The 12,711-nt window shown below is 42.0% G+C and overlaps 1 protein-coding gene across 1 annotated transcript in view; it reads left to right on the top strand.

Annotated features, from left to right (window-relative positions):
- MRC2 (mannose receptor C type 2) overlaps positions 1-12,711 on the top strand; it is an 82,096-nt gene that overhangs the window by 43,580 nt on the left and 25,805 nt on the right. The window contains 4 exon segments of the mRNA XM_044296874.1: positions 5,208-5,396; positions 6,060-6,115; positions 6,117-6,215; positions 7,770-7,880. Of these exon segments, the coding sequence (XP_044152809.1) occupies positions 5,208-5,396; positions 6,060-6,115; positions 6,117-6,215; positions 7,770-7,880 (455 nt within the window).

Here is a 12,711-nt window from a genome sequence, read left to right as displayed (position 1 = left end):
ACCCCAACCAATCGGCTTTCTCCAGACTTAAACACGCCCTCTTCCTCTTGAGTAGTGTTGATCACGAATATGCTAATCGGGAATTTTTATCGCGAATATCGGCACTATCCTGGTTCGACGGGAGCGTGCACGCAGCGTTTGGGACTGCCCACTACTACATTCTCCGTCTTCTGTATATAGAAGATAGGAGATGAGGACACCTAACAACGCTGTTTTAGCCGCACCACTGAAATTCCTGAGGGAGGAAAGAACATGCTGCAATAACTAGGTAATTCAATACCTGTACAAAAGTATTAACTTAAACTTAGTCAGACCAATCCAATTATATTTTTTTTTTTAAAGACAGTTACCCTTTAAAAAAATAAAATAATAAACTTACCTCTCCAGCCCCGAACGGCGCTGCCACTCGGCAGATTCATTTACCCTCCCTGGTCGTCTTCCCGCTGCGCTGTACTGTGACCAGATAGCGCACAGCGTCAGGTCATAGTGCGCGTCTATATACACTACGTCCTGGCACTATATGTGTCAGGACATAGAGCGGGGCCGGAAGAAGACCTGGGAAGGTGAGGACAGCCAGTAGAGTGCTGTTCTCATATCCCTGTGCCTCCCGCCTGCTAGTGACCGCTTCCATAAATGAAGCGGTCATCAGCATTTTCATTGTGTTCTGGCAGGGAGCCTGGGGCCACATGAGATGATCCCGCGGGCCACATACGGCCCCGGAGGTTCCCTACCCCATACTTATACTATAGACTGCAATAGCATACAACTGCAGACTATGGGGATGATGCTGTCTTACTATTAAGCCCTGGGATACTCAGTGACTGACAGCCTTCCCCTTGTGAGTGAGACTTTCATTCACTGAGTAAAACCACTCATCCGGCTAGTAAGCCAGGAATGATCAGAAGTTTAAATGAGAGAAGGTAGGTTATTGGTGGCTCACCTGATCAATACAATGTGTAGGTGCTCTGGTTCTGGACTGATTCACCCAATCAGAAAGGAGGTTTATAACAATAAAGGTATATAGTGGAAAACCGGCACTCTACATCTATCAGTAATGCTAAGGAGGCAATATACACGTAGGATAGTAAAATATGTATTTATTTTTATAAGGGTACGTTTTAAGAGTGGAGAATAAAAAGGTAGAGGTTCTAAAAATGTGGAAGTCCCAAAAAATGAGGTTCTCAAAAATAAAAATGATGTTTTGCAATATACAGCATTGAAGGTGCACAATAACAAAAATAAAAATATGCAGAGTGGAGATGTGACAATGCAGTGATTGTCTGGCAGCAGTTTCCACCTTCAGTGGGTGCAGTAAATGGCTGTGTCCATTTGTGTACAGTCTATAAAAATTGTCTGTCTGTGACCTGGTGACCTCCCTCTAAAACCTGCTAAGAACCTTATCCTGGAAGTGCTTCCGAATAACGAATTCCATCTGAATCCTCCGGATCGAAAAAGACCACCAACGAAAATCTCAAAACCAAGTCCGGCAAAGACACGTGAGACGCCGAAGAAGTGACGTCATATCCACGTGGCACGCCGAAAAGACCGGGAAAACAAACACTGCAGAGCGCAGCAAAGCTGCTCCAACAGCCAGGACACCTCGCAAAGAAGGTAAACAGTCAGGGTGCAGTCTTCTTTAATGTGTGGGACGCCACACTAAGTACAGCACCCGACTGACATACCACCTATATATATTTTTGTATTTTATATTTTTATCCTTTTTACCTTTTCATTGCTCTATCCATATACTATATACTTTCTATGTGACCAACACCGGTGGTACAGACAGACAATTTTTATAGACTGTACACAAATGGACACAGCCATTTACTGTACCCACTGAAGGTGGAAACCGCTGCCAGACAATCACTGCATTGTCACATCTCCACTCTGCATATTTTTATTTTTGTTATTGTGCACCTTCAATGCTGTATATTGCAAAACATCATTTTTATTTTTGAGAACCTCATTTTTTGGGACTTCCACATTTTTAGAACCTCTACCTTTTTATTCTCCACTCTTAAAACGTACCCTTATAAAAATAATACATATTTTACTATCCTACGTGTATATTGCCTCCTTAGCATTACTGATAGATGTAGAGTGCCGGTTTTCCACTATATACCTTTATTGTTAGAAGTTTAAATGAGTATGTTCCAATTTATAATGAATCTTCCCCCCCCCCCCCCCCAAAAAAAAAAAAATCTCTGCTCAGCTCTTCCTCCTCTACAACATGCTGCTAGCCACATGGACTGCAATTTCAATGTGTCAGGCTCCCTTTAAAGGAGTTTTATGAGATTTTTAGTTATGCAATGTCTCAAACGAAATGAAAAGCTTTATTTACTCACCCCTTTCTCCATTACTGTTCTTTGTGACTCTCTTCTGGTATTCCCACTGCGGCTTGTTTTTAAACAGCATGTAACTAGAGCTGCAGCCAATCCGTGAGGACAGCGATTGGCCACAGTGGTGAGGTCATGGTGCCAAATGAAGGCACGTCACTGTGCACATAACAGTAGTCGGTGACATGTATAGTTATGTACCTGGATTTGGCACCTCATCACTGCAGCCAATCATTGTCCTGGCTAAGGCAGTCACGTGCCGTAACCAGGCATGTCATCACTTCTGTTTGAAAAGCGCTGCAGAGAACGGTGCTGGAGTAACGAATGAGTATATGATGTTTTTATTTTAAGACATTGTAGGGTTTGTCCAAGATTTTAAACCCTTTAAGAGTTTGGAAAAAGCCCTTTTTTCCCTAATTGATTTCTAAGTTTCTTATTAGTGTTGAACGAAGCGAGCTTCGGATGCTTCATACGAAGTCGCTTCGTTCAAAACTTCCGAATAATACTGTACGGACGGTTGTCTCCATACAGTATTAGAATGTATGGGCTCCGTTGAGCCGAAGTTAGTTATTCACGAAGTTGTACGTGACTTCGTTGAATAACTTCGGTAATTGATTTTTAAAATGGAAAACTCCTTTAAAACTTGAAACCGAACTCGGATTTGGGTCCGAGGTATTAGTTGGAACCGAAGCCGCGTTCGGTTTCAAGTGTTGAAGAGGTTTTCCACTTTAAAGATCAATTATCGAAGTCTCCGTACAGTATTATTCTGAAGTACAGAATTATTCTGAAGTTTTTAACTAACTGATTTTGGATGAAGCAGGCTTTGCTCAACATTATTTCTTATCCTTTTAAAAGTTATACATGCCCAATTCATTAACCATAATAAAAAAAAAAATTCCCCTGGCATTCTTTGCTTATGTTTTCCCCAGTGTGTTTTCTTAGATATGGGTGATTCCATGGGGCAGCATTTTCAGATTATTAATTCTTGCGCTTGCTACCCAGTAGCTGAATTTTCAGTTTGAGTGGAATTTAGTAACTGAAACTATATTACACAGCATTGCTTTGCGGGGGTTCAGCATTCTTTCTCAGTTGGCAGGGCTCATGATGGTTTTAACATCACTTTCCTCGCACCCTGCTGAGGCAGGCAATGTTCACTGGAAAATTATTATTCTGATACCAGTGGCTCACAAGCCGTATTTGCTGGATTCAGACGATGACTACTGACCATAACATGCCTTATAATATATTATAATATACATTTATAATATTATAAGAAATGCAGAAGCCATTCATTGCAGATTTCCTCCTATACCCCATGACTTATTCTAGTGGATCCCCAATGGACAAGTGTAATGGATGTGGAGTTTTTACAGATTTGTATATGGCGATATACTCGTTGGTAGAACACGAAAGAAACATCAGTTGCATATCCCGATACCCTGATAGAAAGTAAAATATGAATTTGTTTAGTGACTGGTAGTCTGTATGATGTAAACTACTTCACCTCCACATCTGCTTATAAGGCTACTTTCACACGTTTTGGCTTTCCGTTTGTGAGATCTGTCATGGGCTCTTACAAGCAGTCCAAAATGGATCAGTTTTGCCCTAATGCATTCTGAATGGAAAAGGATCCGCTCAGAATGCATCAGTTTGCCTCCGTTCAGTCACCATTCCGCCCTGGAGGTGGACACCAAAACGCTGCCTGTGTCCGTCCTGGCACACAATGTAAGTCAATGAGGACGGATCCGTTTTCTCTGACACAATCTGGCACAATAGAAAACGGATCCGTCTCCCATTGACTTTCAATGGAGTTCATGACGGATCCATCTTGGCTATGTTACAGATAATACAACTGGATCCGTTCATGACAGATGCATGCGGTTGTATTATTGTAACTGATCCGTGTTTGCAGATCCATGACGGATCCGCCAAAAACGCAAGTGTGAAAGTAGCCTAATTCTCCAGGTCTGAGGGCTTTTGTCCTCAGTCGTAATATTAGGCACTGTTTGCCCTTCATTCACTGTAGCTATGGAAATTAGCAAAATGTAGGCAGTAAAGGCAATGCCATTGTGCAGTACCCCAGACCTGAGGCTGCAAAGTTTGGTTTGTTATATAATGTTTGTAATTATAATGCTATGTACTGCACACTCAGTTGTTCCAACATGAGCCAGGAGTGTGGGCTGGCTCCTCCCCCTACTTCCAGAACATTCCAGTCAGAGTAGCTGTAGAGAGGGAGAAAGAAGGAGCAGTCTTCATATGCTCCTCTCCCATATACTCCAGCTTCAGGCCCTGGAGCCTCCGTCACCTCGATGAGCTCCAGGAGATAAAAGCAAGCAAGAACTAAAGGAGAAGGATTTGCATGGCTACAGTGAGAAAGAGACAGCAAGATAACCCAGCTTAAGATGATCCAAACCCTACTGCTGCAGAGGGATAACAAGTTAAGACACCCCAGAATAGTGGACACTACAGCCATTGTTGCCATAGATCCCTATAGCAGCTAGCCAGAGTAATCTGATGGCCAATGCCTTATTCATCTGCTTAGCTCATGCTGGGACATCTGGGAGGACTTTACATTGTATACAGACTACTGCTGGATGTACAATTGTAATCCTGCATACAATAAAGAGAGACTCTTGTTAAGTTTCTCTGGACTGGTATCTGACTCTGTTAACACCACATGCTGGCCATTGTATCTCCTACATATGACCTGCCTAGAAGTCACATGGACATTAACACCATGAACACCCCAAAACCACCATCAGGCAGGGGCTCACAGCTACAGGGAGTGCCCAGAGGGCGGCTTTGGTTTCAGGCTTGTGTGGTAGTACATGTCACTCATGATATACTCTCTTCTTTTTTTTTCGTCAGAGCGCATTGAGCCAGATGTTGTAAAGTGTGATTCTGGATGGCAGAATTATGGCACAAACTGCTACCGTCTGACTAGAGAGAAAAAGAGCTGGCAGGAAGCAAAGAAGACATGTGTGCGGAATGAGGGCAACCTCATCAGCATCCATAGCCTACTAGAACTGGAATTTGTCACCAATCAGATAAAACAAGGTAATTATCCTGAAAAATGCAAAACTTAGTTCTTTGTTAATCTGCAACAGTTAGTTTTTTTGCAGTTATAAATGCATTTTTAGGGGGAAATTTCACTCTTTTAAGGGTGTTTTTCATCAGAGACAATCCCATTAATCTGATAGCTGGCTCGCTAATACCGTTTTTAAGGGGGCAGTTTAACCAGTTATGCATTTTCCCTGCAGCGGAAATGTAGTAATACATGGAGGCCATTCAGATGAATAAGCGTCCAGGTTGTTCCTGGAAGCCTTAAAGATGCATGTAACCTCTCCTGACATGTCTGTTTTAGAACAACTTGAAGGTTACCAGTTGGGGTGTGTCTGATATTATCCAATCAGTGCCGCCAGTGGCGGACTGTAGAAGGACACTCCCCCAACTGGTAACACCCATCTTGACTGTTAGAAATTCTTTCATAACGTCTAGCAGGAATAATAAAGAAATAATCCACCATGGAGTGATAAGAATAGATGCTCCAGAATTGTTATTACATGGGGAATACAAGTAGTTAATAAAACAGATGTGTCAGGAGAGGTTACAAGTTCTAATGAAAGTCCACCAGGATAAGAGCTGCTGTTGTCAGCAGTTCTGTACTCTGGCTCATGCAGGGGGAGTCACATGAAGATAATAACTTACTTTTGATTTCAGATGTTGAAGAGCTGTGGATTGGACTCAATGATATCAAGCACCAGATGAATTTTGAATTGGTCAGATGGGAGTGCCGTCACCTTTACGTCATGGCATCCTTTTGAGCCTAACAACTTCAGGGATAGCATGGAAGACTGTGTTACCATCTGGGGACCGGTAAGAAAGAATATCATAAGGAAACTTACTTCACATGTGGTGTGCAGTGAAACAGAATGATTCACAGTTCTCCAGAATTTGCAACAATTGCTTTTAGTGTTTTCTCTTTTGCAAAATCCAGACTAAACAAATGCATTTGTGTCTGGTATTGCTCCATTGAAATTAAAGGGGTTGTCCGGGCTTTTACTACTGATGACTGAGGATAGGTCATCAATGTCAGATACTTTGAGAAGATGAAGAACCGCACTGTACTTGTTGGGTTCTAGTGCCAATATCAGATAGGCAGGGGTCTGACACCCAGCACCCCCACCGATCAGCTGTATGAGGAGACGGCACGCACAGTGTGCACGTGCCATCTCCCATCTCTCTTACTGCTGCTGCTATGTCTACGGCAAAGCAGCAGTGAACAGGGAGAGAGACAGGAGATGGTGCCGTCTCCTCATACAGCTGATCGACGGGGGTTCCAGATGCCAACCCCCCATCTGATATTGATGACCTATCCTGAGGATAAAAAGAGAGCGTTATGGCAGGATCATTTAGGAAAACGGTGGTCTTGAGATACCTGTGCCAATGCACTCGCCTTGGTCTGTTCTTGCACTGAGGTGAGTTGTGCCAAATTAATTAAGGGGTGCATACATTTTAATAAATTTGTTGCATCTCCAGCTGTTTGCGCGCCAGAGGGAAGACTACACCGAAAGCTGGAGTAGATTTCAGGTGTAACATATTCCTGTTTTCTAGCACAAAGGTTATTAAATGAGTCTAGCAGCAGAGCTCCTGCCCATGGCCAGCTTCCTCCCGTATCTGCCCTGCCTCTTCAAGGTCATCAGAAAACGTTACAAAAAAATCACAAATGTTGTGGCAAAATGGCACTTGTGACAAGGTTTGTGAGTTTTCTACACCAGAAAACTCTATGTAGAACCATAATAAATATATGGTTTCTGTCTTGTATAGACTTACATTAGAGCTTCAATGATACTCAATGGTAATGACACAGCAGGTTTTCCAGACAAAAACAAGTTTCCAAACATAACAACATGGCTAAAACCAGACATTTAAAAGGCAAGGCTGTCTGCTTTTTGGTGGTAAACAAGTTTGGGGTTTTCCCTCCAAAACATGGAGGTGAACACGTCTGGATTTTTCCTTCCAAAACATGGTCTTCTTTAAACCCTATGGCAGCTTTGGAAAATTACCAGCTTCTCAATCAAAGCCCTAACAGTCTTTTAGTATTCATTAGCCCTTTCCACAGAGCCATGTAAATACAGTGATAATGATGAACAGGATATATATCACAACATATTTATAAAATGCAGTTACACAGTATTAAACATTGCAAGTTAACCCTTTTAGGAGAAATAAAGTAAGAAGTTTTAACGTTGCATAGGAGAAATGTCCAAAAATGTCCAAATGTCAAAGTACTCTCCCTGTTCCAGGGCACTACACTTTAAAATGATGTTGTTCTGAGAGATCTCTGTTTCAGGCCAAAACCAATATAATATTTCATCAGATCTCAAATAGTATGTACAGCTTGTTATTCTTGAATATTTTTTCTAACAGGAGGGTAAATGGAATGACAGCCCTTGTAATCAGACCCTTCCATCTATCTGCAAGAAGCCTGGACAAGCCACACAAGGGACCACTGAGGACCACCAAGGTCTCTGCCAAAAGGTACAAACAAAAGTGCTGTTATTTATTATAATAAAGAGGTATTCAACTGTGCAAACTGCCTGCATTGTTCATACTAGGATTGTAGATTCACTTTGGATGAGTCACACCTCATCCAAATGACCAGGAAACATGCCAGTCTTTCTGAGTACCAGCCGCTTACCACAAGCACAAAGCATTAGTGATGTATTAGGAAGTCTGCATGTGTTGAATTGTTTAACATATCATTCCAAAACCTTGGACAATAATATGGAGTTATATTCCCCCTTAGGACTGTATGGGAAGGGTCTCCAGTAGATAATATAGCATTGTTACCATCCATAACCACTTATACAGTAGGCCCGAATTTTTTGCTTAAACAATTCAGGAATGGTATCTACTGGCTTTGCAGCGATGCCTAGTCTTGAATGTTACAGTGGAGTCAGGGCCGCACTGGGGTTCCTTAGGTCCACCAGAGGAAATTATACTTGGGGCCCAACCCCCGTGTCATCAATAAAGTCTAATAGTTTTTTATATAAAGAAATAGACCCTAGTGGCAATTTATTGTCTCTAAAGGCAGCTCCAAATGTTTTTCTTCTCCTGGACCTTTGGAGCCCACTATAGTATCAGATCCTGGGCCCACCTCTGGTACCTCTGGTACTCTGGTGGGCTAGTCCGGTGCTGAGTGGAGTTGAGTCCGGTCAACCAACTATAGTCTCTCACAACTGCTTACTGTCTCTCTGCTATGTACAGAGGTTCCGGCATTTCATTTCACAAGTCTGGCAACAGCTTCCTTAATGTGAACCCAATCTTTCCTCAGTTTCACAGCTGCTCTTCAGGCAGGCACAGCAGACACATTCATGTGGTGCTGCACCCCAATTCTTCCCCTTGGCGAAAAACACAGGCAACTACATCTGTCACCTCCTGGACTCCTCCTAGCTGGGTAATGTGGTACATGTGCCACATGCCCACTCTGGTGTGCCAAGTCTGCAGTAGTTCCCATAGTGCCTGCCATTGCAGCTAACTAGGTAGCTAACACATTAGAAATGTACTGACTCATCTCACTCCTCCATTACTTTTCACCACTGCATCTCCTACAGGAAACATAAATTAGAGATAAAATTACATGTGGAGACTTATTAACACTTGATCAGTCTTGATCTTGTGTGTGGTTGAGTGAAATTTGCTTAATTTATTAAGAAATTAGGCACATCTGTGGCCCTTCCATGTGCCAGAAACTTGATCTACGTCAGCTAGGGGCTGGCATAGACTTGAGCTTTAACTTAATAAGCATAAAACATATCTAAGTTCCAGTGTGCCGATGTCCAGTGGGCAACCCCACCCTCCAAGACCGCCGGTGGGTACATAACAATCTGAAGATGTCCTGAGAAGTTCTGCTGGGGCAGTGTATTGTACTGCATTGTAGCATTTGTTTTCGCTGGTACACTATATTTTATTGCACTATGGTATTTGGTTCTGGTGGCGCAGTATATTGTACTGCAATGTGGTGTTTGGTCCTTCTGGGGCAGTATATTGTACAGCACAATATCAAAGTGTAGCACACTACACTTCCCCTCTAATCTATTGCTAGTCTCACCTACTTGAGTTGACCCCTCATACTCAGCCATCTTATGTCAATTTGGGCATGCCTACAACATGGTTCCACTTAAAAAATTTTTCCAAGGCCACTTTAAATTCCCAGTTTGCACCATCTCAATAGTAGTATAGATAGCACACCTTACGACTAAGTATCCCTTCCCAAATAATATTCCTCGATCTCCTGTTGCCTAGCAAACAACATCCAAGCACCCCAGGTATCCATTCCTTACTGCTGTCAACAGTGGGCAAATGGACTGGCACCAATTTCAGCTAAAATTAATCTTCTTTATTCCATCATGTTAAAACATATGAACCTGGCAACAGCACAAATTAAAATAAAATAAAAAACCTTGCTTATTTTACGCATTTATATAGCGCTACTACTGTATATTCTGCAGCGCTTTACAGCCATTAGTATAAAGCTGTCCCCAGTGGGGATTACAATCTATGTTCCCTATCAGTATGTCTTTTGGAGTGTGGCAGGAAACCCACACAAGCATGGGGAGAACACACAAACTCCATGCAGATGTTGTCCTTGGCCGGATTCGAACTAAAGAGGACCTGTCACCACTCCAGACATACCTGTTTTAATGGCTACATGCATTCCCCATGTAATAACAATTCTGGAGCATCTATTCTTATGTCTCTATGTTGTGCCATTCCTTTATTATTCCTACTAGAAGTTATGAATGAATTGCTAGTAGTCTGCAGTAAGGGTACACAGGGGTGGTAACTACGGATGAGCGAATCGACTTCGGATGAAACATCCGAAGTCGATTCGCATAAAACTTTGTTCTAATACTGTACGGAGCACAAGCTCCGTACAGTATTAGAATGTATTGGCTCCGATGAGCCGAAGTTATTGTTCGGGAAATGTTTTTTTACAGTACAAATTAATTTATTAAATTATTTTGCGAAGTCTCTCGAGACTTTGCAAAGCAATAACTTCGGCTCATCGGAGGCAATACATTCTAATACTGTACAGAGCTTCTGCTCCGCACAGTATTAGAACAACGTTTTTTGTGAATCGGCTTTGGATGTTTCATCCGAAGTCGATTCGCTCATCCCTAGTGGTAGCCAGTTGGAGTTGTGTACCTGCACAGACTCACTCTATCCACTCAGTGCTGCCATTTTCAGACTGTAAAGGTACGCACCCCCAACTGGTTACCACCCCTGTGTACCCTTACTGCAGACTGCTAGCAATTCATTTATAACTTCTAGTAGAAATAATAAATCTATGGCACAACATAGAGCCATAAGAATAGATGTTCCAGAATTGTTATTACATGGGAGATGCATGAATCTAATAAAACAGACATGTCAGGAGTGGTGACAGGTCCTCTTAAGGACCCCAGTGCTGCAAGGCACCAGTGCTAACCTCTGAGCCACCGTGCTTATGCCTTTTAGACTGAAAGGAAGTCTGTCACCTCCAAAATCAATTGCAAAGTAAGCATACCACCATCTAGGGTAGATGAACCAAAACATAATCATACATTTCTTGTGAAAATCTGGTCCCCTAATCCTGAGAAAAGCTTCTTTCTATTTTTATGCAAATAAGGTTTTTGGTGCTCTGTGGATGGGGCCACTCCATTCGCTCCACCTGACCTCATAGCTACCAGCTCATGTCAATCAAACAAGAGGAGGAAGTACGGAGTAGGTCATATGGCGGAGCAACCTGAACACCTAAAATTATAAAGAAGGATTCATCAGGATTAGCTGACTAGAAAATAAAAACATTGAAGCAGCCCTTCATAATGTAAAAACCAGATGTAAAACTGTGGTGCCAGAAGTATAAGGCAGCTTAAAAGAGGCACAACACTGGTAACGGCTTGTAGCTAATAGAACCGGTAATGCGCCTGAGCTGCTCTCTTCTGGGTCAGTACGGTCAACAGACCCCTGGAATTTTTGCTTGCAGATAGTAGAATTAGGATCAAGCAGGGCACTCAGTCCAGCAAAACGTATTAAAACAGATAGAAGTACAGTACAAGACAACATCAAAACACATAAGAGAAGTGCGCGCTACTGGTAAATTGCACTGTTGTAATTTACCAGTGCAGCATACTTCCCTTATGTGTTTCGTATTGTTTTATACTGTTCTTTTATCTCCATTTTAATACATTTAGCTGAAATGAGTGCCCCGTTTGAGCCTAGTTCTACTAACTGCAAGGATTACAAGACTGAACTGTACCGGAGAAAAGTGCGGCTATGTTTTGGGGCACAATCGATGAAATGAGGGCAGCACTCCGGTCTTATGGTGAAAAAGGTGGATTTTATTACACCCAACAGCAATGCAGCATTTCAGCTCTCTCAATGGAGCCTTTGTCAAGCTAGTGAATATAGTGCTCACAACATATTTAAACAGGTAGATCTCATCAGTATTACATAATTGGTCATCAATGAATAAATGTAAATATACAGTGAAAAACATGATTAAAAACATAATTTCCAAGTGCTACATATATACAAAGTACAGCATTATTGCAAAGCCATCGTGATTACAATAAATAATCTTTCATATCCATAATTCCGTGTCAAATACATAATTGCCAATAATTCATATATACAGTCATGTGAAAAAATTAGGACACCCTTTGAAAGCATGTGGTTTTTTGTAACATTTTTAATAAAAGGTTATTTCATCTCCGTTTCAACAATACAGAGAGATTAAAGTAATCCAACTAAACAAAGAAAACTGAAGAAAAGTCTTTTCAAGATCTTCTGTAAATGTCATTCTACAAAAATGCCTATTCTAACTGAGGAAAAAGATAGGACACCCTTGCCCCTAATAGCGAGTGTTACCTCCTTTGGCTGAAATAACTGCAGTGAGACGGTTCTTGTAGCCATCTACCAGTCTTCGACATCGGTCTGAGGAAATTTTACCCCACTCCTCAATGCAGAACTTTTTCAGCTGTGAGATGTTTGAGGGGTTTCTTGCACGTACAGCCCTTTTCAAGTCACCCCACAGCATCTCAATGGGATTCAAATCTGGACTTTGACTTGGCCATTCCAGGACTCTCCATTTCTTCTTTTTCAGCCAATCTTTGGTTGATTTACTAGTATGTTTTGGGTCATTGTCATGTTGCATGGTCCAGTTCCGCTTCAGCTTTAATTTTCTAACTGATGGTCTCACATGTTCTTCAAGCACCTTCTGATACACAGTAGAATTCATCGTGGATTCTATGATGGTGAGCTGACCAGGTCCTGCTGCAGCAAAGCAGCCCCAAACCATGACACTTCCACCTCCATGCTTCACAGT

The sequence above is a fragment of the Bufo gargarizans genome, chromosome 6 (genome assembly GCF_014858855.1).
Source record: "Bufo gargarizans isolate SCDJY-AF-19 chromosome 6, ASM1485885v1, whole genome shotgun sequence".
NCBI classification, from domain to species: domain Eukaryota; kingdom Metazoa; phylum Chordata; class Amphibia; order Anura; family Bufonidae; genus Bufo; species Bufo gargarizans.
Note: the sequence above shows the minus strand (reverse complement) of the source record. Positions and strands in the feature narration are given on the sequence as shown.